The 27,922-nt window shown below is 46.6% G+C and overlaps 1 protein-coding gene across 8 annotated transcripts in view; it reads left to right on the top strand.

Moving 5' to 3' along the window:
• LOC109881588 (plasma membrane calcium-transporting ATPase 2) overlaps positions 1-27,922 on the top strand; it is a 247,987-nt gene that overhangs the window by 13,628 nt on the left and 206,437 nt on the right. For 6 of the 8 annotated variants that reach the window (XM_031827317.1, XM_031830468.1, XM_031829168.1 and 3 more), the window contains exons 1-2: positions 23,964-24,188; positions 24,331-25,067. In XM_031827317.1, coding sequence (XP_031683177.1) covers positions 24,863-25,067 — 205 coding nt within the window. In that variant the 5' untranslated portion in view covers positions 23,964-24,188; positions 24,331-24,862. Of the gene's footprint in view, positions 1-23,963; positions 25,068-27,922 lie in introns of those variants that run through there. The other 2 variants (XM_031828360.1, XM_031827866.1) reach the window with 2 other exon arrangements.

Here is a 27,922-nt window from a genome sequence, read left to right as displayed (position 1 = left end):
CCATCACCTACAGAGAAATGAACCTGGAGAAGAGTCCCCTCAGCAAGCTGGTCCTGGGGCTCTGTTCACAAACACACCCCACAGAGCCCCAGGACAGCAACACAATTAGACCCAACCAAATCATGAGAAAAGAAAAAGATAATTACTTGACACATTGGAAAGAATTAACAAAGAAATACATCAAACTAGAATGCTATTTGGCCCTAAACAGAGAGCACACAGCGGCAGAATACCTGACCACTGTGACTCAAATCAAATGTTCAAATCAAATGTTATTTGTCACATGAGCCGAATACAACCGGTGTAGTAGACCTCACAGTGAAATGATGAATACAACAGGTGTAGTAGACCTCACAGTGAAATGCTGAATACAACAGGTGTAGTAGACCTCACAGTGAAATGCTGAATACAACAGGTGTAGTAGACCTTACAGTGAAATGCTGAATACAACAGGTGTAGTAGACCTTACAGTGAAATGCTGAATACAACAGGTGTAGTAGACCTCACAGTGAAATGCTGAATACAACAGGTGTAGTAGACCTCACAGTGAAATGCTGAATACAACAGGTGTGGTAGACCTTACAGTGAAATGCTGAATACAACAGGTGTAGTAGACCTCACAGTGAAATGCTGAATACAACAGGTGTAGTAGACCTTACAGTGAAATGCTGAATACAACAGGTGTAGTAGACCTTACAGTGAAATGCTGAATATAACAGGTGTAGTAGACCTCACAGTGAAATGCTGAATACAACAGGTGTAGTAGACCTCACAGTGAAATGCTGAATACAACAGGTGTAGTAGACCTCACAGTGAAATGCTGAATACAACAGGTGTAGTAGACCTCACAGTGAAATGCTGAATACAACAGGTGTAGTAGACCTCACAGTGAAATGATGAATACAACAGGTGTAGTAGACCTCACAGTGAAATGCTGAATACAACAGGTGTAGTAGACCTCACAGTGAAATGCTGAATACAACAGGTGTAGTAGACCTCACAGTGAAATGCTGAATACAACAGGTGTAGTAGACCTTACAGTGAAATGCTGAATACAACAGGTGTAGTAGACCTTACAGTGAAATGCTGAATACAACAGGTGCAGTAGACCTTACAGTGAAATGCTGAATACAACAGGTGTAGTAGACCGTACAGTGAAATGATGAATACAACAGGTGTAGTAGACCTCACAGTGAAATTATGAATACAACAGGTGTAGTAGACCTTACAGTGAAATGCTGAATACAACAGGTGTAGTAGACCTTACAGTGAAATGCTGAATACAACAGGTGTAGTAGACCTCACAGTGAAATGCTGAATACAACAGGTGTAGTAGACCTTACAGTGAAATGCTGAATACAACAGGTGTAGTAGACCTCACAGTGAAATGCTGAATACAACAGGTGTAGTAGACCTTACAGTGAAATGCTGAATACAACAGGTGTAGTAGACCTCACAGTGAAATGCTGAATACAACAGGTGTAGTAGACCTCACAGTGAAATGCTGAATACAACAGGTGTAGTAGACCTTACAGTGAAATGCTGAATACAACAGGTGTAGTAGACCTTACAGTGAAATGCTGAATACAACAGGTGTAGTAGACCTTACAGTGAAATGCTGAATACAACAGGTGCAGTAGACCTTACAGTGAAATACTGAATACAACAGGTGCAGTAAACCTCACAGTGAAATTACAAGCCCTTAAACAACAATGCCGTTTCAAGAAAATAATTTTAAAAAAAAGAAGAAATAAAAGTAGCAAATAATTAAAAATCAGCAGTAAAATAACAATAGCATGGATATATACAGGGGGGTACCGGTACATAGTCAATGTGCACCAGTTGGTCAAGGTAATTGAGGTAATATGTACATGTAGGTAGAGTTATTAAAGTGACTATGCATAGCCATTTGATTAAATGTTCAGGAGTCTTATGGCTTGGGTATAGAAGCTGTTTAGAAGCCTCTTGGACCTAGACTTGGCGCTCCGGTACCATTTGCCGTGCAGTAGCAGAGAGAACAGTCTATGACTAGGGTGGCTGGAGTCTTTGACAATTGTTATGGCCTTCCTCTCACACTCTGCCTGGTATAGAGGTCCTGGATGGCAGGAAGCTTGGCCTCAGTGATGTACTGGGCGGTACACACTACCCTCTGATATAGAGGTCCTGGATGGCAGGAAGCTTGGCCTCAGTGATGTACTGGGCGGTACACACTACCCTCTGATATAGAGGTCCTGGATGGCAGGAAGCTTGGCCTCAGTGATGTACTGGGCGGTACACACTACCCTCTGATATAGAGGTCCTGGATGGCAGGAAGCTTGGCCTCAGTGATGTACTGGGCGGTACACACTACCCTCTGATATAGAGGTCCTGGATGGCAGGAAGCTTGGCCTCAGTGATGTACTGGGCGGTACACACTACCCTCTGATATAGAGGTCCTGGATGGCAGGAAGCTTGGCCTCAGTGATGTACTGGGCGGTACACACTACCCTCTGATATAGAGGTCCTGGATGGCAGGAAGCTTGGCCTCAGTGATGTACTGGGCGGTACACACTACCCTCTGATATAGAGGTCCTGGATGGCAGGAAGCTTGGCCTCAGTGATGTACTGGGCGGTACACACTACCCTCTGATATAGAGGTCCTGGATGGCAGGAAGCTTGGCCTCAGTGATGTACTGGGCGGTACACACTACCCTCTGATATAGAGGTCCTGGATGGCAGGAAGCTTGGCCTCAGTGATGTACTGGGCCGTACACACTACCCTCTGACCCAAAATACAACCTATATTTATGTTTATATATTTTCCCTTTTGTACTTTAACTATTTGCACATCGTTACTGTATATATAACATTTGAAATGTATATATTTTTTTTTTTGTAACTTTTTTGAGTGTAATGTTTACTGTAAATTTTTTATTGTTTATTGTCACTTTTGTTTATTATCTATTTCACTTGCTTTGGCAATGTTAACATATATTTCCCATGCCCTTAAATATACATTTACATTGAATTGTGGGAGATGTGAGAGTGAGGGAGAGACGTGAGGGGAGGAGGGAGAGAGGTGAGGAGAGTGAGAGATGTGAGGGAGAGAAGGGAGAGAGGAGGGAGAGGAGTGAGAGATGAGAGGTGAGGAGAGTGAGGGAGAGGAGTGAGAGATGTGAGGGAGAGAGGTGAGGAGAGTGAGGGATGTGAGGGAGAGAGGTGAGGAGAGTGAGGGAGAGGAGTGAGAGATGTGAGGAGAGTGAGGGAGAGGAGTGAGAGATATGAGGGAGAGAGGTGAGGCATTTCTTTCTACAGTCTGTCATGTCTTTACACTGGAATGACTGGGAGCTAGCTGCACCTGGCTGTTAGATGTTTGCTTCCTCCTTTGTGAGGGTTGCGTGACAGCTGCTTTCGTGACAGCGTGACAGCTGCTTTCAACACAATTAGAAACCACACGGCTCATCATTAAGGAAGGAGAAAGCCCTCAGTCCCTTTACATTAGACTGTTCACCTCAAAACCTTTCGCTTTATACTGCTGTTGAACTGATACCACTTCATATATTACAGTGCTAGTAGGAAGATTGAATCAAAAGGGGCTTTTTTATGTGTAGTTTTACAGTGGAGAATACCAGTCTACAGGTTCCCTGCACGTACTATGTAAAACGGTAGGTAGGTAGGGAGGTAGAGAGGAAGGTAGAGAGGGAGGGAGGGAGGTAGCGAGGGAGGGAGGTAGGTAGGTAGCGAGGGAGGGAGGGAGGTAAAATGGTCCCAGAGCAGCTGGGCCAGCTTCTGCAGATAGTGATGCAGGAATAGAAGGGATACCATGTGGAAGATACAGCCTGGCTTTGATAGCTCCTAGCTGGGCCCTGCTCTGAAGGTGGTAGTGGAGGAGGATGCCTCCTAGCTGGGCTCTGCTCTGAAGGTGGTAGTGGAGGAGACTGCCTCCTAGCTGGGCTCTGCTCTGAAGGTGGTGGTAGTGGAGGAGACTGCCTCCTAGCTGGGCCCTGCTCTGAAGGTGGCAGTGGAGGAGACTGCCTCCTAGCTGGGCCCTGCTCTGAAGGTGGTAGTGGAGGAGACTGCGTCCTAGCTGGGCCCTGCTCTGAAGGTGGTGGTAGTGGAGGAAACTGCCTCCTAGCTGGGCCCTGCTCTGAAGGTGGTAGTGGAGGAGGATGCCTCCTAGCTGGGCTCTGCTCTGAAGGTGGTAGTGGAGGAGACTGCCTCCTAGCTGGGCTCTGCTCTGAAGGTGGTAGTGGAGGAGACTGCCTCCTAGCTGGGCCCTGCTCTGAAGGTGGTAGTGGAGGAGACTGCCTCCTAGCTGGGCCCTGCTCTGAAGGTGGTAGTGGAGGAGACTGCGTCCTAGCTGGGCCCTGCTCTGAAGGTGGTGGTAGTGGAGGAGACTGCCTCCTAGCTGGGCCCTGCTCTGAAGGTGGTAGTGGAGGAGACTGCCTCCTAGCTGGGCCCTGCTCTGAAGGTGGTAGTGGAGGAGACTGCGTCCTAGCTGGGCCCTGCTCTGAAGGTGGTGGTAGTGGAGGAGACTGCGTCCTAGCTGGGCTCTGCTCTGAAGGTGGTGGTAGTGGAGGAGACTGCGTCCTAGCTGGGCCCTGCTCTGAAGGTGATAGTGGAGGAGACTGCGTCCTAGCTGGGCTCTGCTCTGAAGGTGGTGGTAGTGGAGGAAACTGCCTCCAAGCTGGGCTCTAAAGTAGAGAACTATTAAGGTAATAAGGAATCATTTGGGATGCAGTCCGTGGTTAAGTTGTAGGCTGACTGTATTTCTCTTTGATAGACCAAGGTGAATTTTATTTGCTGTCAAATCCCCACAGGAGAACCCTTTGAAGAACCCTAGTTTGGATCCAAGTAAAACGCTTTTGGTTCCAGGTAGAACCTATTGGGTTCCATATAGAAAACTTTCCACAGATGGTTCTACATGGAACACAAAATGGTTCTACCTGGAACCGAAAAGGGTTCTCCCATGGGGACAGCAGAAGAACCCATATGGAACACTTTTTTAAATGGTAAAGGGATGATTAAAATGTCTCCCACTGCAGCAGAAGTCACATCCATTTCCTGGAGTACTTCCTGACTGCAGTACAGAGACATGTCAGGTCCTGGATCATCTCCTGGGTCGTGTCCTGGGTCGTGTCCTGGATCATCTCCTGGGTCGTGTCCTGGGTCGTGTCCTGGGTCGTGTCCTGGGTCGTCTCCTGGGTGGTGTCCTGGGTGGTGTCCTGGGCCGTGTCCTGGGTCGGGTCCTGGGTCGGGTCCTGGGTCGTGTCCTGGGTCGTCTCCTGGGTCGTCTCCTGGGTGGTGTCCTGGGCCGTGTCCTGGGTCGGGTCCTGGGTCGGGTCCTGGGTCGTGTCCTTGGTCGTGTCCTGGGTCGTGTCCTGGGTCGTCTCCTGGGTGGTGTCCTGGGTCGTGTTCATTAGGAAACAAACAAACTGAAAAATACTTCCTTGACTTCCTTGACAGGGCGGCAGCGTAGCCTAGTGGTTAAAGCGTTGGACTAGTAACCGGAAGGTTGCGAGTTCAAACCCCCGAGCTGACAAGGTACAAATCTGTCGTTCTGCCCCTGAACAGGCAGTTAACCCACTGTTCCCAGGCTGTCATTGAAAATAAGAATGTGTTCTTAACTGACTTGCCTAGTAAAATAAAGGTAAAATAAAATAAAATTGTCCAATACAAAATGCTCCTTTCTGGTATTCAAACTTTCCTTTGTGTGCCCTAATAAATACGACCCTGGGGTACTTTGGCTACCTGGGGTTCAGTAGGATAACAGATTAACCTTTTAACAGTATCCTGCCTGCCAGCCTGTCACTGTACATGTCCCCATGTCATAGGGACACACACACCGGTCTGTAATACCAACTTGTTTCAAGCAGACCACCATAGTTCCTGTGCCCAAGAACTCCAAGGTAACCTGTCTAACTGACAACGGCTCTGTAGCACATCTGCAGTCATGAAGTGCTTTGAAAAGCTTGTCATGGCTCACATCAACAACATCATCCCAGACACCCTGGACACACTCCAATTCGCAACAGATCTACAGATGACCCCATCTCTATTGTACTCCCTTTTCCTCCTGAACAAGAGGAATACCTATGTGAGAATGCTGTTCATTGACTACAGCTCAGCATTCAACACCATTGTCCCCTCCAAGCTCGTCAGCAAGCTTGGGAACCTGGGACTGAACGCCCCCCTCTGCAAATGGATCCTGGACTTCATGGCGGGCCTCCCCCAGGCGGTGAGGGTAGGCAACGACACATCTGCCACGTTGATCCTCAACACGGGAGCCCCTCAGGGGTGTGTGCTTAGTCCCCTCCTCTACTCCCTGATCAGCCCGCATGTCTCCAACCCCATCAGCAATTTTGCCCAACGGTGGTTGGGCTGATCACCAATGATGATGAGGCAGCCTTTAGCGAGGAGGTCAGAGACCTGGCAGTCTGTTGCCAGGACAACAACCTCTCCCTCAACATCAGCAAGACAAAGGCAGCCAGATACAAGTCAGTATTCGATGTCCATCCGTTGTCTGAGGGCGTCGGGAGATGATGTATAAACCAGCCACTAGGGGCAGAAGTGAACTGTTACCTTCGGTTTTTCTGATTTCATTTAATTTTCCCATGATGTCAAGCAAAAAGGCACAGAGTTTAACTTTGTGGAGTGGTTGAAAAATTAGTTTTAATGACTCCAACCTAAGTGTATGTAAACTTCCGACTTCAACTGTATAAGTATATACCATCCTGGGTTTTTTCATGATCTAAAAGGGGTGGTAGCAGTGGTTCGTAGATACCATTTTAGGAGCCCACAATCTTGGTGGTGTAGAGACATTTTGCATTTTTAAGCCAATTTCTTGCAGTTTTACGTATTTCTTCATGTAATTTCAGTTTGAAAGCTCATTATCTGCAATTTTACATTCTATCATGGAGCTGAGAGAAAATGTTGAAGTTTTAAACCAAATTTTATGCACATTGCCTTGACTAATCAACACTGCCTAATTCATAGTTTATGGAATTTTAAATTTTTCCTGAATGTCTAGCTTTTATTTTGGAGATTGTTAGTTCTCAAATATTGTCTTGTTAGAATTAGATAGTTCCATTATCTTTTCTACATTCTTTCTATTTGGTTTTAGTCCTTTACGTATTTTTCCATTTACACTGTGTGGACATAGATTCCCCGAAAAAACGCTTAGGAGGCTCGCCCAAGGATTTGAATGGCAGAAAATTCCCTCAATAACCTCAATAACCATAATCTCGTACCTCAATAACCTTGATAACCTCGTACCTCAATAACCCCACTAACCTTGTACCTTAATAACCTCGTACCTCAGTAACCTCAACCTCGTACCTCAGTAACCTCAACCTCGTACCTCAGTAACCTCAACCTCGTACCTCAATAACCCCACTAACCTTGTACCTTAATAACCTCGTACCTCAGTAACCTCAACCTTGTACCTCAGTAACCTCAACCTCGTACCTCAGTAACCTCAACCTCGTACCTCAGTAACCTCAACCTTGTACCTTAATAACCTCGTACCTCAATAACCCCACTAACCTTGTACCTTAATAACCTCGTACCTCAGTAACCTCAACCTCGTACCTTAATAACCTCGTACATCAGTAACCTCAACTTCGTACCTTAATAACCTCGTACCTCAGTAACCTCAACCTTGTACCTTAATAACCTCGTACCTCAGTAACCTCAACATTGTACCTTAATAACCTCGTACCTCAATAACCTCGTACCTCAATAACCTCTATAACCTCGTACCTCAATAACCCCACTAACCTTGTACCTTAATAACCTCCTTTCTGTTGATAGTTCTTTGTATATATCCATACAAATTATGCTGATTCATGATTTCGACTGGCTGAGAAAAGCCTGTCTGTCTCATCCCGACTACCAACACATTTATTACTATTTTATTATACATTTATTTAACCTTTATTCAACTAGGCAAGTCAGTTTTACAACGATGGCCCAAACCCTCCCCTAACCCGGATGATGCTGGGCCAATTGTGCACCGCCCTATGGGACTCCCGATCACGGACGGTTGTGATACAGCCCGGGATCAAACCAGGATCTTTAGTGATGCCTCTAGCACTGGGATGCAGTGCCTTAGACTGCTGCACCACTCAGGAACACCACTATGGGACGGCTGGAGAAGGAATATGAATATTAAAACAATGTTGTACATTTCAGAGAAACAGACAGCAAGGTTTATACAAATCTTCGCTGTTGAAAACAAAATCTTATGTGAGATTCTAGATGCTTTTTATGGTGGAGATTTATTAAGTTTATAAATTGCCTGGTTGGGCCCATGAGACAGCAGATTTAGCAGTCAGATTGAACAGATTAAATTCTATTATATTCTAAACTTTTCTATTCTAAACTATATTATTATTTTATAAAAGTTATATATAGTTATATTCTGAACTATTATATTATATTCTAAAGTATTCTATTATATTCTGAACTATTCTGTTCCATTCTAAACTATTATATTATATTGTATTCTATTCTATTGCAAACTATTGGGTTTTCAATGTGGTTTCAATGGGGTTTTCAATGTGGTTTTCAATGTGGTTTCAATGGAGTTTTCAAGCTTTTGGGGGTTTTCAAGCTACTGAATCTGGTGGGTAAATGGAGATGGTCTCAAATAGGCCTAGTGTACCATCACTATTAGTCAAATCAAATTTTATTTCTCACATATGCATAGTGAGCAGATGTTAATGCGAGTGTAGCGAAATGCTTGTGCTTCTAGTTCCGACAATGCAGTAATAACCAACAAGTAATCTAACCTAACAATTTCACAGCTGCCTTTTCCACACAAGTGTAAAGGGATGAAGAATATGTACATAAAGATATATGAATGAGTGATGGTACAGAACGGCATAGGCAAAATGCAGTAGATGGTGTAGAGTACAGTATATACATATGAGATGAGTAATGTCGGGTATGTAAACATGTAAAAGTGGCATTAGCTTGTTTGATTGCCTTGCGAAGGGAATAGCTACACTGTTTGTATTCGGTCATGTTTCTGGTCACCTAGTCTCTCTAGACAGACGGGTTTCTTGACTAATTTACAACGCTCCAAGGTCTGGGATATCCCAGACTACATCACTATCAGTAGTTATCAGTAGCTAACTGTCCTACTCAGGAAAGATTATTGGACGAGTGTGAACATAGGCGAGAGAGAGTTTCCTTCCAATATATTTTTTGGGCATCAGTCTCAGCTCTATTCTTTTTAAATCCAGGTCACATTGAGATTCAGTTTATTAATTTATAAGCAGTTGAAACAATAACAAGTTTTCCCTGCCAATGTTTCAGTAAAAAGCTGAGGGCTGGAGAAATCTAACCACTCTAAAATGCATAGACAGAGTTATTGATACAAGGACTGACAATCCATGATGCCTCATGGGTAACTATATATAACTATAAATATAGTTTTAACCATGTTTTGAAGCGTTGTTTGTGTGTTTGTTTAATTAACTTTATTTACAAATATTGGAGTAAAACAAGTTTACATTTATAGATTAGAGATTAAGATAACTTTATTGGTCAATTGCACAGAAGGTCCAACCAAAATGTGACTCAACCCCTCCTAAAGACACATATACAGGTTTTGGAGAGCTGTGGGTGGCCTTTGTGGGGGTTTAAGTGCCTTGCTCAAGGGCACAATATGGTATCTAGGATTTCATACCAGCGTGGCTACCTGGGTTCTGATGGAGGACGACAATTGAACTCATGAGGCATTTATAAGTCCTATTCTTCAAGAATCCTTAAGTCCAGAAATGGATGTAGCAGCTGCTTATCGCCCTGTTAAACTTAACCTATGACCTGAGCCATCACCTTATGTATTACTGCCCCCCCACCCCACCCAGACATCCTTAGAAAACACACAAAAAATAGCTGTGAGCAGCAATGAAAGGGGTTCACAGGATGACAGAAAGGATCACAAGATCAGTTGGAGAACAAACCAAGCGCTCTATCATGTAGAAATGATCTTTGTTTCATGTGCAATCTTTACCACGTTTATCTCTCAGCACAAGGACATCCGTGATAAGAATGACACGCTTCACGTTGATAGGTCAGTGTGGAGTGGATTTACAGTGGTTTAAAAAAAGGACACACACAATGTGATTAAAAAAATGTTTTTGTCAATACCTCAGGCTTTGTTTGCCCAAACCCTTAAGCTTTTTCTCAAACTAAGTCAGACATGTATCATGGGCTGACGTACTGCACATATCTGGGGTCATGAGAAGATTTTGGGGGGAGTATTTTTGTTGTTGCATATTGTAGCATATTAGTGTATGTGCTAATATGTATAGAGTGGCCATCTTTGAATCAACATGATTTTCTCCAACTCTGTAGGGACTATTGTGATGAGTCCAAAGACCACATCTGGAGTGAATCTGACTTCTAGTTGATGAGAAGAAAACATTTTGTGATTATTTTCGGCCTTAGCGTTAGTAAACACACAGTGACATGGTTCACCCGTTCCTATTGTGGAATGGATTTAAATGGACACGTAAAGTCAGATTTCCTGACTTAACAACTCAGCCATCTCTTAACCAATCCCTCAGTTATCCTCAAACTATGTTTAAGAGATGTACCGTAGCCCAAAATCCTAATTTTGCTGTTAATTTGGAGTTTTTCCAAAAGGTTTTCCAAAAAATGTCAAGATGGAGGAAAATATATCCTGATCTTATGGGTCCTTTCCCCAGCATGAGGAGATTTCCACGTGTCCAGGTCAAACGGGGTGATGGATATGAGGGTTTAGGTGAGACTGCTTATAATAGTGCCCTCTGTAGGCCAATCGAATGCCATTCAATTTTGACCAAGTTAATCATTGCCTCTAGTTTCTGTGTTCCAAATTAGAAAGAGTAATTTGACCATCTTAAAAAACAAGAACATTGGTGAACCTCTAACGTCTCCTAGCCTGGGCCTCCTAGCCTGGGCCTCCTAGCCTGGGCCTCCTAGCCTGGGCCTCCTAGCCTGGGCCTCCTAGCCTGGGTCTCCTAGCCTGGGCCTCCTAGCCTGGGCCTCCTAGCCTGGGCCTCCTAGCCTGGGCCTCCTAGCCTGGGCCACGCATTCATTCTGTCCCTAAAACTAAAACTGAGTCAGTTTAATAAAACGAAATACAAATACTTTTTTATACAAATGAAAATAAATAAATAAATACTAACAAATCAGGTCTGAAAACTAAAATTAAATTAAACTGATCTCCAAATAATTGTTTATTTTTATAGAAACACACAGTTAAGGTTTTCTTCCCTAGCCCATACTACACCGGCAAAGGCACAGTCCCAAAAGACATGGCGCACAGTCTCCTCCCTGCCACAAGAGGATCTTGGACAGGTGGGGGATTGCACCAAACTATACCGGTACATGATGGAACGTACCGGCAAGCACTTATGGAGGCTCAACCAATTCAGGTCCTTGAGCCTGTTGTCCAGACCCCGTGCCTGCACTCCCTCCCAGACCACTTCCGAGATGCCCACTACAGGCGCCCGACTCCCTGCCTTTCTGACCTCCTCGTACAGGTGCCTGTGATCTAAACCTACTCGGGCAACTTCAACCTCAGGGTGCACACGCAGCAACTTGGCCGCATGACCAAAGTGCCACGGCAGCTGTTCCGCCCGAGGACCCGTGTTAGACCACACCATTACGCTTCTCGCCTGATACGAGAAGAACACCCGCAGGAGGTAACCGGACGGGTGTATCACTGGATGAGCAAGCTCCGTTAACAAGAAAGAAACAAAAATTGTGTCCAGCTTGAGGGGGAAATGTGGTACCCCCCTACCTCCCTCCCCAATGGGACAGATCATGCGTGCCCTGGCGACCCACTCGCACCTGCCACTCCACATGAACTGAAACACAAGCCTGACTAGAGGCCTCCTCAGACAAGCCGGCAATGGGTAGATGTACGCCAAATACAAAAGAGACGGCAACACATCCACCTTTAGGACCAGGACTTTGCCCATAAAAGACAAATACCTAGCCTTCCACATTGCTAGCTTCCTCTGTACCACTGCGATACGCATGTTCCAGTTTAGCGTCGCTGAGCCGGAGGTCTCAAAATGGACCCCGAGAATCCTCAGGGCTCCCTCACAGAGAGATAACCCCCCGGGCACATCTGTTCTACCGCGCCATCTTCCGAAAAACTTGACGGAAGACTTTGCATGGTTCAGAACTGCTCCCGACGCTCGAGTGAAATCCCCAAAGATGGCAAGGGACCTTGTCAGGCACGAGTCCTTGCACAGCAGCAAGGAAGTGTCGTCGGCGTACTGCGTCATCTTAACACGCAGCCCACCACTTCCAGGGATCAACAAGCCTTCCACCCCTGTGTCTGCCCTAATGGCAGCCCCCAGAGGCTCCATGTACAGAACGAAGAGGAGAGCCGAGAGTGGGCACCCCTGCCTGACCCCAGACGAGAGGTCAAAAACATCACCCAAGTGACTATTTACACTAACTCGGCACCCCGCTCCGACATATAATGTACGAATCCATCCTATGAACTTCTCCCCAAATCCTAATCGACCTAACACTCTGAATAAAACGTAGGGAAGGGCTGTGCGCAACCGGTCTGCTAAAACCTTTGCAAGTAGCTTGTAATTTACACACAGCATGGTCAACGGCCGCCAGTTGCCAAGTTCTGTTACTTCCCCCTTCTTATATAAAAGTGACTGCACACCAACAGCCATTGATCCCCCCGGGACCCCCGTCTCAAGGATGGCCTTCAAGACTTCGAGGACCACTGGTCCAAGTATACCCCAAAACTTGAGATAAAACTCAGCCGGCAGCCCATCCATTCCAGGCACCTTCCCTTTTCCCATCCTCCTAAGAGCGCTCTCAACCTCTTCTAGTGAAATCTGGGCCTCCATCACTTCTCTAATGTCCTCCGGCAACCGCCTGGACAAGTGTTCTAAAAACACATTTCCCTGCTCTACATCTATTTCCCTTTCCTTAAATAAACCTTGGAAATGATCAGTTGTCACCCTGACCATATCCTCTGGTTCTCTAACTATACTACCATTTTCGTCCCTAACGCCATGCATTACCTTCCTACTCTGTCTGGCCCTAACCGACTTAAAGAACATAGCAGAACAAGTCTCATTGTGTTCTAGAAAGCCACTATGCGCACGCTCCAGGAAAGCTCGAGCCTTCCGCTCCTAAAACTCCCTGAGCTGCGCCTTTAGGGTTGCGGATCTCTCCCAGTCAAACGACCCGCCGAGGTTGCCTGCCTCGTACTCGAGTTCAATTAACCTTTGAATACGATCCACCTCCGTCCTCTCCTCCCTTTTTTTCCTCTTGCAATACCCTATTTTAAAAGCCCTAATCCTCACCTTAACTAATTCCCACCACTCTAACACCCCCCCCTCGCACATGGACCAGAGGCCTTCAAGCCTCCAAAAGAAACCATAAAACCCGTCAACAAAAGCCTGCTCCTCCAGCACATCCCGATCTAACTTCCAGTACCCCCTACCAAAGAGGCAGACTGGCGACCCCACCTGCAGGAGCACCCCGTCGTGATCCGAAAAGAAAACAGGCAACAGCCGCCCAGACAACTTACCCAAAAATATAGTCGAGCCTCCGCTCAACCCCCCTGGAGTTGCGCCATGTAGGACCGGCCATTTTCGGAGTAGTGTGCAGACCACCATCTACCAGACCATGGCAAGCCATTAGCCCGGTAATGGCGTCTGCACCTATTCCTAAATCTGTATTAAAATCCCCCCTATCACTAATTTCCTATTTGTGACACACAGGGGCGTCAGACAGTCCACCATCTCCCTCCTGTCTGCCACCACCTGTGGCCCATACACCACATACACCCTTATCGTGACATCCACCCCTATAACCCTCCCCTGCATTACCACAAAAGAATCCTCCACTTTTACCTCCCTGTGCCCACACAAAATCCCTACACCCGATGAGTGCACCCCCCCAGTACACCAAACCGACTCCCCCTTGTCCCACTCCCTCTTAAACCTGCTAACATCCCCTCCATCCCTCAGGTGAACCTCCTGTAAAAAACAAAAATCAAACCCCACACCTTCCAAATAACAAAAAACCGCCCTCCTCTTAACAAAATCCCTTAAACCCCTTACATTTAAAGTAACAAAAGTCAAATTAGACCCCATGAAAGAATGAAATTAAAACATGTAATACACTCAAATTCTAAACCCAGACAGAAAAAAACAACAACAGGAGACTCACCCGATGCTCCCCTGCTCCATATCTACCGGTGATAACACCATCCGTACTCCCGACATCCCCCCCTCTTCCTCCATCTCACCAACCCAGGATGCAGGAATAGTGTTTGGCTCCGGGGTGCCCTGCACCCTGGGTCTACCCCCACACTCCTCCCCCTCCCCAGTGCTGCAGCTGGTTTGGAAAAAAATCGGGGAGGCTGAGTCCCCAAACAAAAAACTCCCCACCTCCTCCTGCACCCAGTCCTGAGTCTTGTTAGGTGTGTCCCCACCCAACAGAAGCTGAGGGCCTGGGGAAACCAGCAGCAACCCAGAGGTTTCTCCCACCCCCATCACTCTCTTGACCATCCCCTCCCTCTCACTGTCGGCCAATCGCACCCTCCTCTTCATTCTCTTCTTTGGTGATGGCGGCAGTGGAGAGATACCACCCTCCCCCCCCCCGCCAGCTCCTCCACCATACCCCTCATCTCTTCCACCAGGGCACTTTCCCCCCACTCCACTTGCTCTTCCACTGTCTCCTTCTCCACCACTCCTCCCTCGCTTTCTTCTCTCTCATGCTCCTCCACTCGGTTGCCTTCTTCTGCCGCTTTTCCTAGTTCTCCCACTCCCGTGCCTTCCGTTTCCTTCTCTCTTCCATCCGCCTCTTCTTGCTCCTCCTCCTTCCTTGCGGCCTTCCCCTCTGGACCTGTACTCTGGTCATGAGGCATGCTTCCTTCCCCTCCTCTTCTTCCCCCATCCCCCACTCCTGCTCCCCCCCCAGCCGCAGACGCATATGACCTCTGACGAGCCGGGCACCCCCGCCACAGGTGTGCTGACGATCCACACCCGTGGCACGCCTTAGGCTTGTCACAATCCCTCGCCTCGTGTTCCTCAGATCCACAAAATCTGCATTTTCTTGTGCTGCACGAGGCAAAAATGTGGCCGTAGGCCATACAGCGCCTGCAAAATGGGGGCTGACGTGCATAAAACAACGTCCCCCTGTCAGCCCCTAGGGAGAACATAGCAGGAGGATGGAGGTAGCCACCATGTCCCTTTGGGTCCTCCCTGAGGAGGGCCTGGAAGCCTCTCCTCCCATTCCAAAACCCAAGGGAGTCTTTGAGGTGCCTTGCTGAGGAGACGTTATCCATGTATCTCCCCAGAAAGGCCCTCACCTCTTCGTCCTTAACGTATGGGTTGTAAATGTTGACAGTTACAACCCTAAAGTTGTTCTTCGCCAGGCGTGTTATTTCATAGTGGCTCATCGGCCTCTCACCTCCCACTGCTCTTGCCCTTCTCAGGATATCATCGTGTTTCTCCTCTGTATATAGTGCCATGCCGTATGCTCCCTCCAACGAGTTGCCTTGGAAACAAAACACGTCCTTCACCGTCAGCTTTAGAATCCCCATCAATATTATCCTTCCAAAAGTTTCCCGGCCTAAAGGCTCCAACTCCTTTTCCTTCCAAGCAAACCGAATCATGTTGGCCAGCCCAATCCCAGGGACCGACCGTGTTGATGTATTTTGCACCATCTCCGCAAGGAGAATGGAGCTCGTTCTCTTCTCTTCCAAAACAATGAAAAAAGAAAAACCAAAGTGACTGAGCCTATTTGGTGCCAACTAACACAGAGACAGGAACAATCACCCACAAAACACTCAAAGAATATGGCTGCCTAAATATGGTTCCCAATCAGAGACAACGATAAACACCTGCCTCTGATTGAGAACCACTCTAGGCAACCATAGACTTACCTAGACAACTCTACTATACCACAATCCCATACCCTACAAAAACCTCAAGACAAAACACACCACATAAATAACCCATGTCACACCCTGGCCTGACCAGAATAATAAAGAAAACACAAAATACTAACACCAGGGCGTGACACACACACACACACACACACACACACACACACACACACACACACACACACACACACACACACAGAATGAAACACTTCTCAAATCACCTTCTGCCTATCTGGAAATACATACCGAGACAATGGTCCACGAACAAGACACTGACTTAGTATTTCTCTCCTTTGACAGATGGATAGGTTGTTCTTCCTTGCTCTGATTGGCTGACTTTAGGCTTTATAAGTCCCAGCATTAGATACGAAACACATAGGCATCGCAGCCCAGGCAGCCGTCTCCAAACGAAGCCATCTGTGCAATGCATTATTAATAGCAATACCTGTGAATTACCTGTGTAATCCACCTGCTCGCTGCAGCCTCTTGATCAGTCTTCCTGGAGAGACATTTCTTAACTAGTATTTGACAGCCGTGGCACAGCTTGCATGGACTGGAATTCTGGCACCGACATTGATTAGGCCTGATGGGCCAGGGACTTGAGGAGAGGAGGTAGGGGTGTGTGTGTGTGTGTGTGTGTGTGTGTGTGTGTGTGTGTGTGTGCGTGTGTGTGTGTGTGCGTGTGTGAAAAGGTTCATTCCTGTTTTATAATTTGACAACATTAGAAAATAGAGTTTAATAATGAGACTAATAATCATCTAAAAATAAATGATAATTAAAAGACCTCCGGGTGTCAACCTGGTACCTGAGAGACAGGATATGAAACCAACCGCCTCGTGTTATATAATATATGCTATTTCACAAACGGGATCCTCCAAATCATTTTGCCATTTTTTTTGATCGAATTAAACCCCCAAACCTGGTCCATACAGCACCATCCTGTACCTACTGATCTATACAGCACCATCCTGTACCTACTGATCTATACAGCACCATCCTGTACCTACTGATCTATACAGCACCATCCTGTACCTACTGATCTATACAGCACCATCCTGTACCTACTGATCTATACAGCACCATCCTGTACCTACTGATCTATACAGCACCATCCTGTACCTACTGATCTATACAGCACCATCCTGTACCTACTGATCTATACAGCACCATGCTGTACCTACTGATCTATACAGCACCATCCTGTACCTACTGATCCATACAGCACCATCCTGTACCTACTGATCTATACAGCACCATCCTGTACCTACTGATCTATACAGCACCATGCTGTACCTACTGATCTATACAGCACCATCCTGTACCTACTGATCTATACAGCACCATGCTGTACCTACTGATCCATACAGCACCATCCTGTACCTACTGATCTATACAGCACCATCCTGTACCTACTGATCTATACAGCACCATGCTGTACCTAATGATCTATACAGCACCATATTGGACCTACTGATCTATACAGCACCATCCTGTACCTACTGATCTATACAGCACCATGCTGTACCTACTGATCTATACAGCACCATCCTGTACCTACTGATCTATACAGCACCATCCTGTACCTACTGATCTATACAGCACCATGCTGTGCCTACTGATCTATACAGCACCATCCTGTACCTACTGATCTATACAGCACCATCCTGTACCTACTGATCTATACAGCACCATCCTGTACCTACTGATTCATACAGCACCATGATGCACCTAATGATCTATACAGCACCATGCTGTACCTTCTGATCTATACAGCACCATGCTGTACCTATTGATCTATACAGCACCATGCTGTACCTACTGATCTATACAGCACCATGCTGTACCTACTGATCTATACAGCACCATGCTGTACCTACTGATCCATACAGCACCATCCTGTACCTACTGATCTATACAGCACCATCCTGTACCTACTGATCTATACAGCACCATGCTGTACCTAATGATCTATACAGCACCATATTGTACCTACTGATCTATACAGCACCATCCTGTACCTACTGATCTATACAGCACCATGCTGTACCTACTGATCTATACAGCACCATCCTGTACCTACTGATCTATACAGCACCATCCTGTACCTACTGATCTATACAGCACCATGCTGTGCCTACTGATCTATACAGCACCATCCTGTACCTACTGATCTATACAGCACCATCCTGTACCTACTGATCTATACAGCACCATCCTGTACCTACTGATTCATACAGCACCATGATGCACCTAATGATCTATACAGCACCATGCTGAACCTTCTGATCTATACAGCACCATGCTGTACCTATTGATCTATACAGCACCATGCTGTACCTACTGATCTATACAGCACCATGCTGTACCTACTGATCCATACAGCACCATCCTGTACCTACTGATGCATACAGCACTATCCTGTACCTACTGATCTATACAGCACCATCCTGTACCTACTGATCCATACAGCTCCATCCTGTACCTACTGATCTATACAGCACCATCCTGTACCTACTGATCTATACAGCACCATCCTGTATCTACTGATCTATACAGCACCATCCTGTACCTACTGATCCATATAGCACCATGCTGTACCTACTGATCTATACAGCACCATCCTGTACCTACTGATCTATACAGCACCATCCTGTAGCTACTGATCTATACAGCACCATGCTGTACCTACTGATCTATACAGCACAATGCTGTACCTACTGATCCATACAGCACCATCCTGTACCTACTGATCTATACAGCACCATCCTGTACCTACTGATCTATACAGCACCATCCTGTACCTACTGATCTATACAGCACCATCCTGTACCTACTGATCTATACAGCACCATGCTGTACCTACTGATCTATACAGCACCATGCTGTACCTACTGATCTATACAGCACCATGCTGTACCTAATGATCTATACAGCACCATATTGTACCTACTGATCTATACAGCACCATCCTGTACCTACTGATCTATACAGCACCATGCTGTACCTACTGATCTATACAGCACCATCCTGTACCTACTGATCTATACAGCACCATGCTGTACCTACTGATCTATACAGCACCATGCTGTGCCTACTGATCTATACAGCACCATCCTGTACCTACTGATCTATACAGCACCATCCTGTACCTACTGATCTATACAGCACCATCCTGTACCTACTGATTCATACAGCACCATGATGCACCTAATGATCTATACAGCACCATGCTGTACCTATTGATCTATACAGCACCATGCTGTACCTACTGATCTATACAGCACCATCCTGTACCTACTGATCTATACAGCACCATCCTGTACCTACTGATCTATACAGCACCATGATGTACCTATTGATCTATACAGCACCATGCTGTACCTACTGATCTATACAGCACCATGCTGTACCTACTGATCCATACAGCACCATGATGTACCTACTGATCTATACAGCACCATGCTGTACCTACTGATCTATACAGCACCATCCTGTACCTACTGATCTATACAGCACCATCCTGTACCTACTGATCTATACAGCACCATGATCTACTGTTAGTTAACCTGTTAATCTGCTGCTCTCTCCTCCAGCTAACCTTAGTGTTGATACCACCTGTCCCCATCGTCTGTTTAATCTGCTGTATATACTGTGGATGTAACATCTCCTTCCAACTCACAGCCTCAAACACATAGATCCCCTGAACACAGCTCACTCTCCAACTCACACTCTCAAACACGTAGATCCCCTGAACACAGCTCACTCTCCAACTCACAGCCTCAAACACACAGATCCCCTGAACACAGCTCACTCTCCAACTCACAGCCTCAAACAGACAGATCCCCTGAACACAGCTCACTCTCCAACTCACACTCTCAAACACGTAGATCCCCTGAACACAGCTCACTCTCCAGATCTACCTGCCTCCTCCTGTGTATGACCTTCTGCCTGCCCCTGGACCCAGCTACCTGCCTCCTCTTGTGTATGACCTTCTGCCTGCCCCTGGACCCAGCTACCTGCCTCCTCTTGTGGCCCTTTACAAAGATACACCTACTGCGCCCAGCGCTTGAAACCAGCTCTCTGTCTCCCATCGTGTTCATTACAGTGTTCCTGTAGCACAGTGCTGAGCTTACCCAAATGTCGTTTGTTGAGGAGACAGGGAGTGTGAGTGTGAGTGTGTGGAGACACTGTGTGAGCGTGCTCATGGTGGCTTGGATTTGAGAAGCTGTGTGTGAATGTCTTTCTGCTCTGCCAGCCATTAATATGTGTGAGCTGCTTCCTGATTTAGACATTTTTATTTTACCTTTATTTAACCAGGTACATGACTCGGTACAGTGGCCCGTTCTTGGAAAGATGTGAACAGAGCGTTACAGGAAAAGTGATGGTTTTGTCTGTTACTGACTGAAAGATATAGGAGGTAGAAGAGACAGACAGGAGAGATATAGGAGGTAGAAGAGACAGACAGGAGAGATATAGGAGGTAGAGACAGACAGGAGATATATAGGAGGTAGAAGAGACAGACAGGAGATATATAGGAGGTAGAAGAGACAGACAGGAGAGATATAGGAGGTAGAAGAGACAGACAGGAGAGATATAGGAGGTAGAAGAGACAGACAGGAGAGATATAGGAGATAGATGAGACAGACAGGAGGGATATAAGAGGTAGAAGAGAAAGACAGGAGAGATATAGGAGGTAGAAGAGACAGACAGGAGGGATATAGGAGGTAGAAGAGACAGTAACAGCAGGAGAGATATAAGAGGTAGAAGAGACAGACAGGAGAGATATAGGAGGTAGAAGAGACAGTAACAACAGGAGAGATATAGGAGGTAGAAGAGACAGACAGGAGAGATATAGGAGGTAGAAGAGACAGTAACAACAGAAGAGATAGAGGAGGTAGAAGAGACAGACAGGAGAGATATAGGAGATCGATGAGACAGACAGGAGGGATATAGGAGGTAGAAGAGACAGACAGGAGAGATATAGGAGGTAGAAGAGACAGACAGGAGGGATATAGGAGGTAGACAAGACAGTAACAACAGGAGAGATATAGGAGGTAGAAGAGACAGACAAAAGAGATATAGGAGGTAGAAGAGACAGTAACAGCAGGAGAGATATAAGAGGTAGAAGAGACAGATAGGAGAGATATAGGAGGTAGAAGAGACAGTAACAACAGGCGCGACAGTAGATTCAATGAAGATGGTAGAAATAGTAGACAGTAAAAATATTAAATCAAATTGTATTTGTCATATGGGTGTAGACTTTACAGTGAAGTCCTTCCCAACAATGCAGAGTTTAATAGTAACACAAGAGGAATAAAATACACAAGACTGGAGCTATATACAGGAAGTACCAGATCAATGTGGAGCTATATACAGGAAGTACCAGATCAATGTGGAGCTATATACAGGAAGTACCAGATCAATGTGGAGCTATATACAGGAAGTACCAGATCAATGTGGAGCTATATACAGGAAGTACCAGATCAATGTGGAGCTATATACAGGAAGTACCAGATCAATGTGGAGCTATATACAGGAAGTACCAGATCAATGTGGAGCTATATACAGGAAGTATCAGATCAATGTGAAGCTATATACAGGAAGTACCAGATCAATGTGGAGCTATATACAGGAAGTACCAGATCAATGTGGAGCTATATACAGGAAGTACCAGATTAATGTGGAGCTATATACAGGAAGTACCAGATCAATGTGAAGCTATATACAGGAAGTACCAGATCAATGTGGAGCTATATACAGGAAGTACCAGATCAATGTGGAGCTATATACAAGAAGTACCAAATCAATATGGAGCTATATACAGGAAGTACCAGATCACTGTGGAGCGTTCTCCACTCTCTCTCTGCTCTGTAGCTGAGCCGTTCTCCACTCTCTCTCTCTGCTCTGTAGCTGAGCCGTTCTCCACTCTCTCTCTGCAGCTGAGCCGTTCTCCACTCTCTCTGCTCTGTAGCTGAGCCGTTCTCCACTCTCTCTGCTCTGTAGCTGAGCCGTTCTCCACTCTCTCTCTGCAGCTGAGCCGTTCTCCACCCTCTCTCTGCTCTGTAGCTGAGCCGTTCTCCACCTCTCTCTGCTCTGTAGCTGAGCCTTCTCCACCCTCTATCTGCTCTGTAGCTGAGCCGGTCTCCACTCTCTCTCTGCTCTGTAGCTGAGCCGTTCTCCACTCTCTCTCTGTAGCTGTGCCATTCTCCACTCTCTCTCTCTGCTCTGTAGCTGAGCCGTTCTCCACTCTCTCTCTGCTCTGTAGCTGAGCCGTTCTCCACTCTCTCTGCTCTGTAGCTGAGTGAGATGTGCAAATGTGCAGATGTGCAAAAGGGAAAATAAATGTAAATAAGTGTTGTATTTACAATGGTATTTGTTCTTCACTTGCTACCCTTTTCTCTCTCTCTCACTCTCTCTCTCGCTGCTCTGTAGCTGAGCCCTCTGCTCTCTAATCTGCAGCCGAAAACTTCTGCTCACTATATCTCTGCTCTGCAGCTGAGCCCTCTGCTCTGTAGCTGAGCCCTCTGCTCTCTCTCGCTGCTCTGTAGCTGAGCCCTCTGCTCTCTGCTCTGCAGCTGAGCCCTCTGCTCTGTAGCTGAGCCCTCTGCTCTCTCTCGCTGCTCTGTAGCTGAGCCCTCTGCTCTGTAGCTGAGCCCTCTGCTCTGCAGCTGAGCCCTCTGCTCTGTAGCTGAGCCCTCTGCTCTCTCTCGCTGCTCTGTAGCTGAGCCCTCTGCTCTGTAGCTGAGCCCTCTGCTCTGCAGCTGAGCCCTCTGCTCTGTAGCTGAGCCCTCTGCTCTCTCTCGCTGCTCTGTAGCTGAGCCCTCTGCTCTGTAGCTGAGCCCTCTGCTCTCTGCTCTGTAGCTGAGCCCTCTGCTCTCTGCTCTGTAGCTGAGCCCTCTGCTCTCTGCTCTGTAGCTGAGCCCTCTGCTCTGTAGCTGAGCCCTCTGCTCTGTAGCTGAGCCCTCTGCTCTCTGCTCTGTAGCTGAGCCCTTTGCTATCTCTCTCTAATCTGCTGCTGAACCCTTCTGCTCCTTATGTCTCTGCTCTGTAGCTATAAACCCTTCTGCTCTCTCTCTGTTCTGTATCTGAACCATTCTGTTCTCTCTGCTCTGTAGCTATAAACCCTTCTGCTCTCTCTCCGCTCTGTAGCTATAAACCCTTCTGCTCTCTCTCTGCTCTGTAGCTGAGCCCTCTGCTCTCTGCTCTGTAGCTGAGCCCTCTGCTCTGTAGCTGAGCTCTCTGCTCTGTAGCTGAGCCCTTTGCTATCTCTCTCTAATCTGCTGCTGAACCCTTCTGCTCCTTATGTCTCTGCTCTGTAGCTATAAACCCTTCTGCTCTCTCTCTGCTCTGTAGCTATAAACCCTTCTGCTCTCTCTCTGCTCTGTAGCTATAAACCCTTCTGCTCTTTCTCTGTTCTGTATCTGAACCATTCTGTTCTCTCTGCTCTGTAGCTATAAACCCTTCTGCTCTCTCTCCGCTCTGTAGCTATAAACCCTTCTGCTCTCTCTCCGCTCTGTAGCTATAAATCCTTCTGCTCTCTCTCCGCTCTGTAGCTATAAACCCTTCTGCTCTCTCTCCGCTCTGTAGCTATAAACCCTTCTGCTCTTTCTCTGTTCTGTATCTGAACCATTCTGTTCTCTCTGCTCTGTAGCTATAAACCCTTCTGCTCTCTCTCCGCTCTGTAGCTATAAACCCTTCTGCTCTCTCTCCGCTCTGTAGCTATAAACCCTTCTGCTCTCTCTCTGCTCTGTAGCTATAAACCCTTCTGTTCTCTCTCCGCTCTGTAGCTATAAACCCTTCTGTTCTCTCTCTGCTCTGTAGCTGAGCCCTCTGTTCTCTCTCTGCTCTGTAGCTATAAACCCTTCTGTTCTCTCTGCTCTGTAGCTATAAACCCTTCTGTTCTCTCTCTGCTCTGTAGCTTTAAACCCTTCTGCTCTCTCTCTGCTCTGTAGCTATAAACCCTTCTGCTCTCTCTCTGCTCTGTAGCTTTAAACCCTTCTGCTCTCTCTCTGCTCTGTAGCTATAAACCCTTCTGTTCTCTCTCTGCTCTGTAGCTGAGCCCTCTGTTCTCTCTCTGCTCTGTAGCTGAGCCCTTCTGCTCTGCTGTGGTGTGTGCTGGCGTCAGAGCGCTCAGTACCTCCCTCGCTCAATCACTCACTGCTCCTACCGCAGTGGCAGCCTCCCCCCTCCGCTCTGTCCTCCTCTCTCTCTCACACACACAATGCGGCTCAGCAGCACACACAGCCTGGGCTCTTACTCTCCTCATTCATCACCGGTATGGTGGCTCTGTTCTGCTCTTTACCACAGTCGCTGATATAGACTCACCGAGCTACCGCCCAGCCGCTTTCTCACCTTCTCTCTCTCTCCTTCTCCCCCTCTCTGCACTCTCTCTCTCCCTCTCTCTCTCTCTCTCTCAGAAGGAGTAATGGAGTGGACCACCATGTAGACAGTCTGCAGCCAGAGACAGAAGAGAAGCTAGAAGCTGCAGAATGGGAACATAACCTCTGGAGCGGCTCCTGCCATGAAAAGAAGCGCACTAAGAACAGAAGGGATGTTATTATCTTAAGGATGGTCCTCTGCTCCTCTCGCTGGTCTAACTTGCTTCTCTTAGTGTTCTCCTGGATGGTCGTGTGGTTATACGGTATTTTCTCCACGTCGCTCACTTATTACAGGAACTGTCTGTATCTCAAACCGAGGATTTAGATGTTTCGCCCTCTGTCTGTCTGCGGGTGCTGCAGCATCACGGCTCTTTCTCTCTCTCTCTGACCTAGAGATCTATCTTCTGTTTCTCCGGTATCACCGGGCACATTCCAGTGTCATTCATCCCTCTCTCTCTCTCTCTCTCTCTCGCTTTCTCTTTCCCTTTCTTCATTTTAAGAATCTCTCAACCTACACGACTCATAGAGTTTTGTTTCTGCGTCAAGATACTGAGCAGCTAGTCAAGTCACCATGGGGGACCTGACGAACAGTGATTATTACGCTAAGAACCAAGGAAACGATGTCAGCAGTAACCACGAGGGGGGCTTTGGGGTCTCGGTCATGGAGCTGCGCGACCTCATGGAGCTGAGAGGCAGCGAGGCGGTGGTTAAGATCCAGGAGGAGTATGGGGACATGGACGGGCTCTGTCAACGGCTTAAAACATCACCCACAGAAGGTGAGTCACACGACTTCACACCGGCCTCCGGGCTCTCTCACTCTATGTGTGTGTGTTTTAATGGCTGTGTGTGTGTGTGTGTGTGTGTGTGTGTGTGTGGGTGGGGGAGGGAGGGGGGGGGGGGGGGTGTCAAACCCAGCAAGTGTTAAAGAGGTGTTTTGTAACCCAGCAAGTGTTAAAGAGGTGTTTTGTAACACTGGAGAATATGATATTCCCATATGATGCAGTGCATGACATGTATGAGTTAGAATTAGGTCACTTACACAATGTCTATGATTAAAACGCTCTGTCTATGATTAAAACGCTATGTCTATGATTAAAACGCTCTGTCTATGACTAAAACGCTCTGTCTATGATTAAAACGCTCTGTCTATGATTAAAACGCTCTGTCTATGATTAAAACGCTATGTCTATGACTAAAACGCTCTGTCTATGATTAAAACGCTCTGTCTATGATTAAAACGCTATGTCTATGACTAAAACGCTATGTCTATGACTAAAACGCTCTGTCTATGACTAAAACGCTATGTCTATGACTAAAACGCTATGTCTATGACTAAAACGCTATGTCTATGACTAAAACGCTATGTCCATGACTAAAACGCTATGTCCATGACTAAAACGCTATGTCTATGACTAAAACGCTATGTCTATGACTAAAACGCTATGTCTATGACTAAAACGCTATGTCTATGACTAAAACGCTATGTCTATGACTAAAACGCTATGTCTATGACTAAAACGCTATGTCTATGACTAAAACGCTATGTCTACGATTAAAACGCTATGTCTTCGAATAAAACGTTTTTCAAACGATTAAAACGCCATGTCTATGAGTACAAAACCCCTCAGTCACTAAGTCATTTCAACAAGGACTGAAAAACTGGTTGTGTGCTGAAGTAGTGTAGTCCTAAAACACTGGACAGCATAAGCAATGTTATATCAAGTATATCAGTTCTGTAACTAGAAGCACAGATCCCAGAAAAGCGTTTGAAAAGCCTAAAGATACTGTTATATAAACATGTCTTAAACACAGTACAGCATATCCATCCACTACTGGCACACCCACATGATGTGTACGACACCATGAGCACTTAAAACACAGTACAGCATATCCATCCACTACTGGCACACCCACATGATGTGTACGACACCATGAGCACTTAAAACACAGTACAGCATATCCATCCACTACTGGCACACCCACATGATGTGTACGACACCATGAGCACTTAAAACACAGTACAGCATATCCATCCACTACTGGCACACCCACATGATGTGTACGACACCATGAGCACTTAAAACACAGTACAGCATATCCATCCACTACTGGCACACCCACATGATGTGTACGACACCATGAGCACTTAAAACACAGTACAGCATATCCATCCACTACTGGCACACCCACATGATGTGTACGACACCATGAGCACTTAAAACACAGTACAGCATATCCATCCACTACTGGCACACCCACATGATGTGTACGACACCATGAGCACTTAAAACACAGTACAGCATATCCATCCACTACTGGCACACCCACATGATGTGTACGACACCATGAGCACTTAAAACACAGTACAGCATATCCATCCACTACTGGCACACCCACATGATGTGTACGACACCATGAGCACTTAAAACACAGTACAGCATATCAATCCACTACTGGCACACCCACATGATGTGTACGACACCATGAGCACTTAAAACACAGTACAGCATATCCATCCACTACTGGCACACCCACATGATGTGTACGACACCATGAGCACTTAAAACACAGTACAGCATATCCATCCACTACTGGCACACCCACATGATGTGTACGACACCATGAGCACTTAAAACACAGTACAGCATATCCATCCACTACTGGCACACCCACATGATGTGTACGACACCATGAGCACTTAAAACACAGTACAGCATATCCATCCACTACTGGCACACCCACATGATGTGTACGACACCATGAGCACTTAAAACACAGTACAGCATATCCATCCACTACTGGCACACCCACATGATGTGTACGACACCATGAGCACTTAAAACACAGTACAGCATATCCATCCACTACTGGCACACCCACATGATGTGTACGACACCATGAGCACTTAAAACACAGTACAGCATATCCATCCACTACTGGCACACCCACATGATGTGTACGACACCATGAGCACTTAAAACACAGTACAGCATATCCATCCACTACTGGCACACCCACATGATGTGTACGACACCATGAGCACTTAAAACACAGTACAGCATATCCATCCACTACTGGCACACCCACATGATGTGTACGACACCATGAGCACTTAAAACACAGTACAGCATATCCATCCACTACTGGCACACCCACATGATGTGTACGACACCATGAGCACTTAAAACACAGTACAGCAAATCCATCCACTACTGGCACACCCACATGATGTGTACGACACCATGAGCACTTAAAACACAGTACAGCATATCCATCCACTACTGGCACACCCACATGATGTGTACGACACCATGAGCACTTAAAACACAGTACAGCATATCCATCCACTACTGGCACACCCACATGGTGTGTACGACACCATGAGCACTTAAAACACACATTTGAATGACAGTTATGAAATGCCTCCGTGCTGTGGTTAGCCTTTGCCTGACGACCTCCGTGCTGTGGTTAAGCCCTTGCCTGACGACCTCCGTGCTGTGCTGTGGTTAGCCCCTTGCCTGACGACCTCCGTGCTGTGGTTAAGCCCTTGCCTGACGACCTCCGTGCTGTGCTGTGGTTAGCCCCTTGCCTGACGACCTCCGTGCTGTGGTTAAGCCCTTGCCTGACGACC

This window comes from Oncorhynchus kisutch, linkage group LG1 (assembly GCF_002021735.2).
Source record: "Oncorhynchus kisutch isolate 150728-3 linkage group LG1, Okis_V2, whole genome shotgun sequence".
Lineage (NCBI taxonomy): Eukaryota > Metazoa > Chordata > Actinopteri > Salmoniformes > Salmonidae > Oncorhynchus > Oncorhynchus kisutch.
The sequence above is the reverse complement of the archived record's forward strand: the minus strand, read 5'-3'. Positions and strand labels throughout refer to the sequence as shown.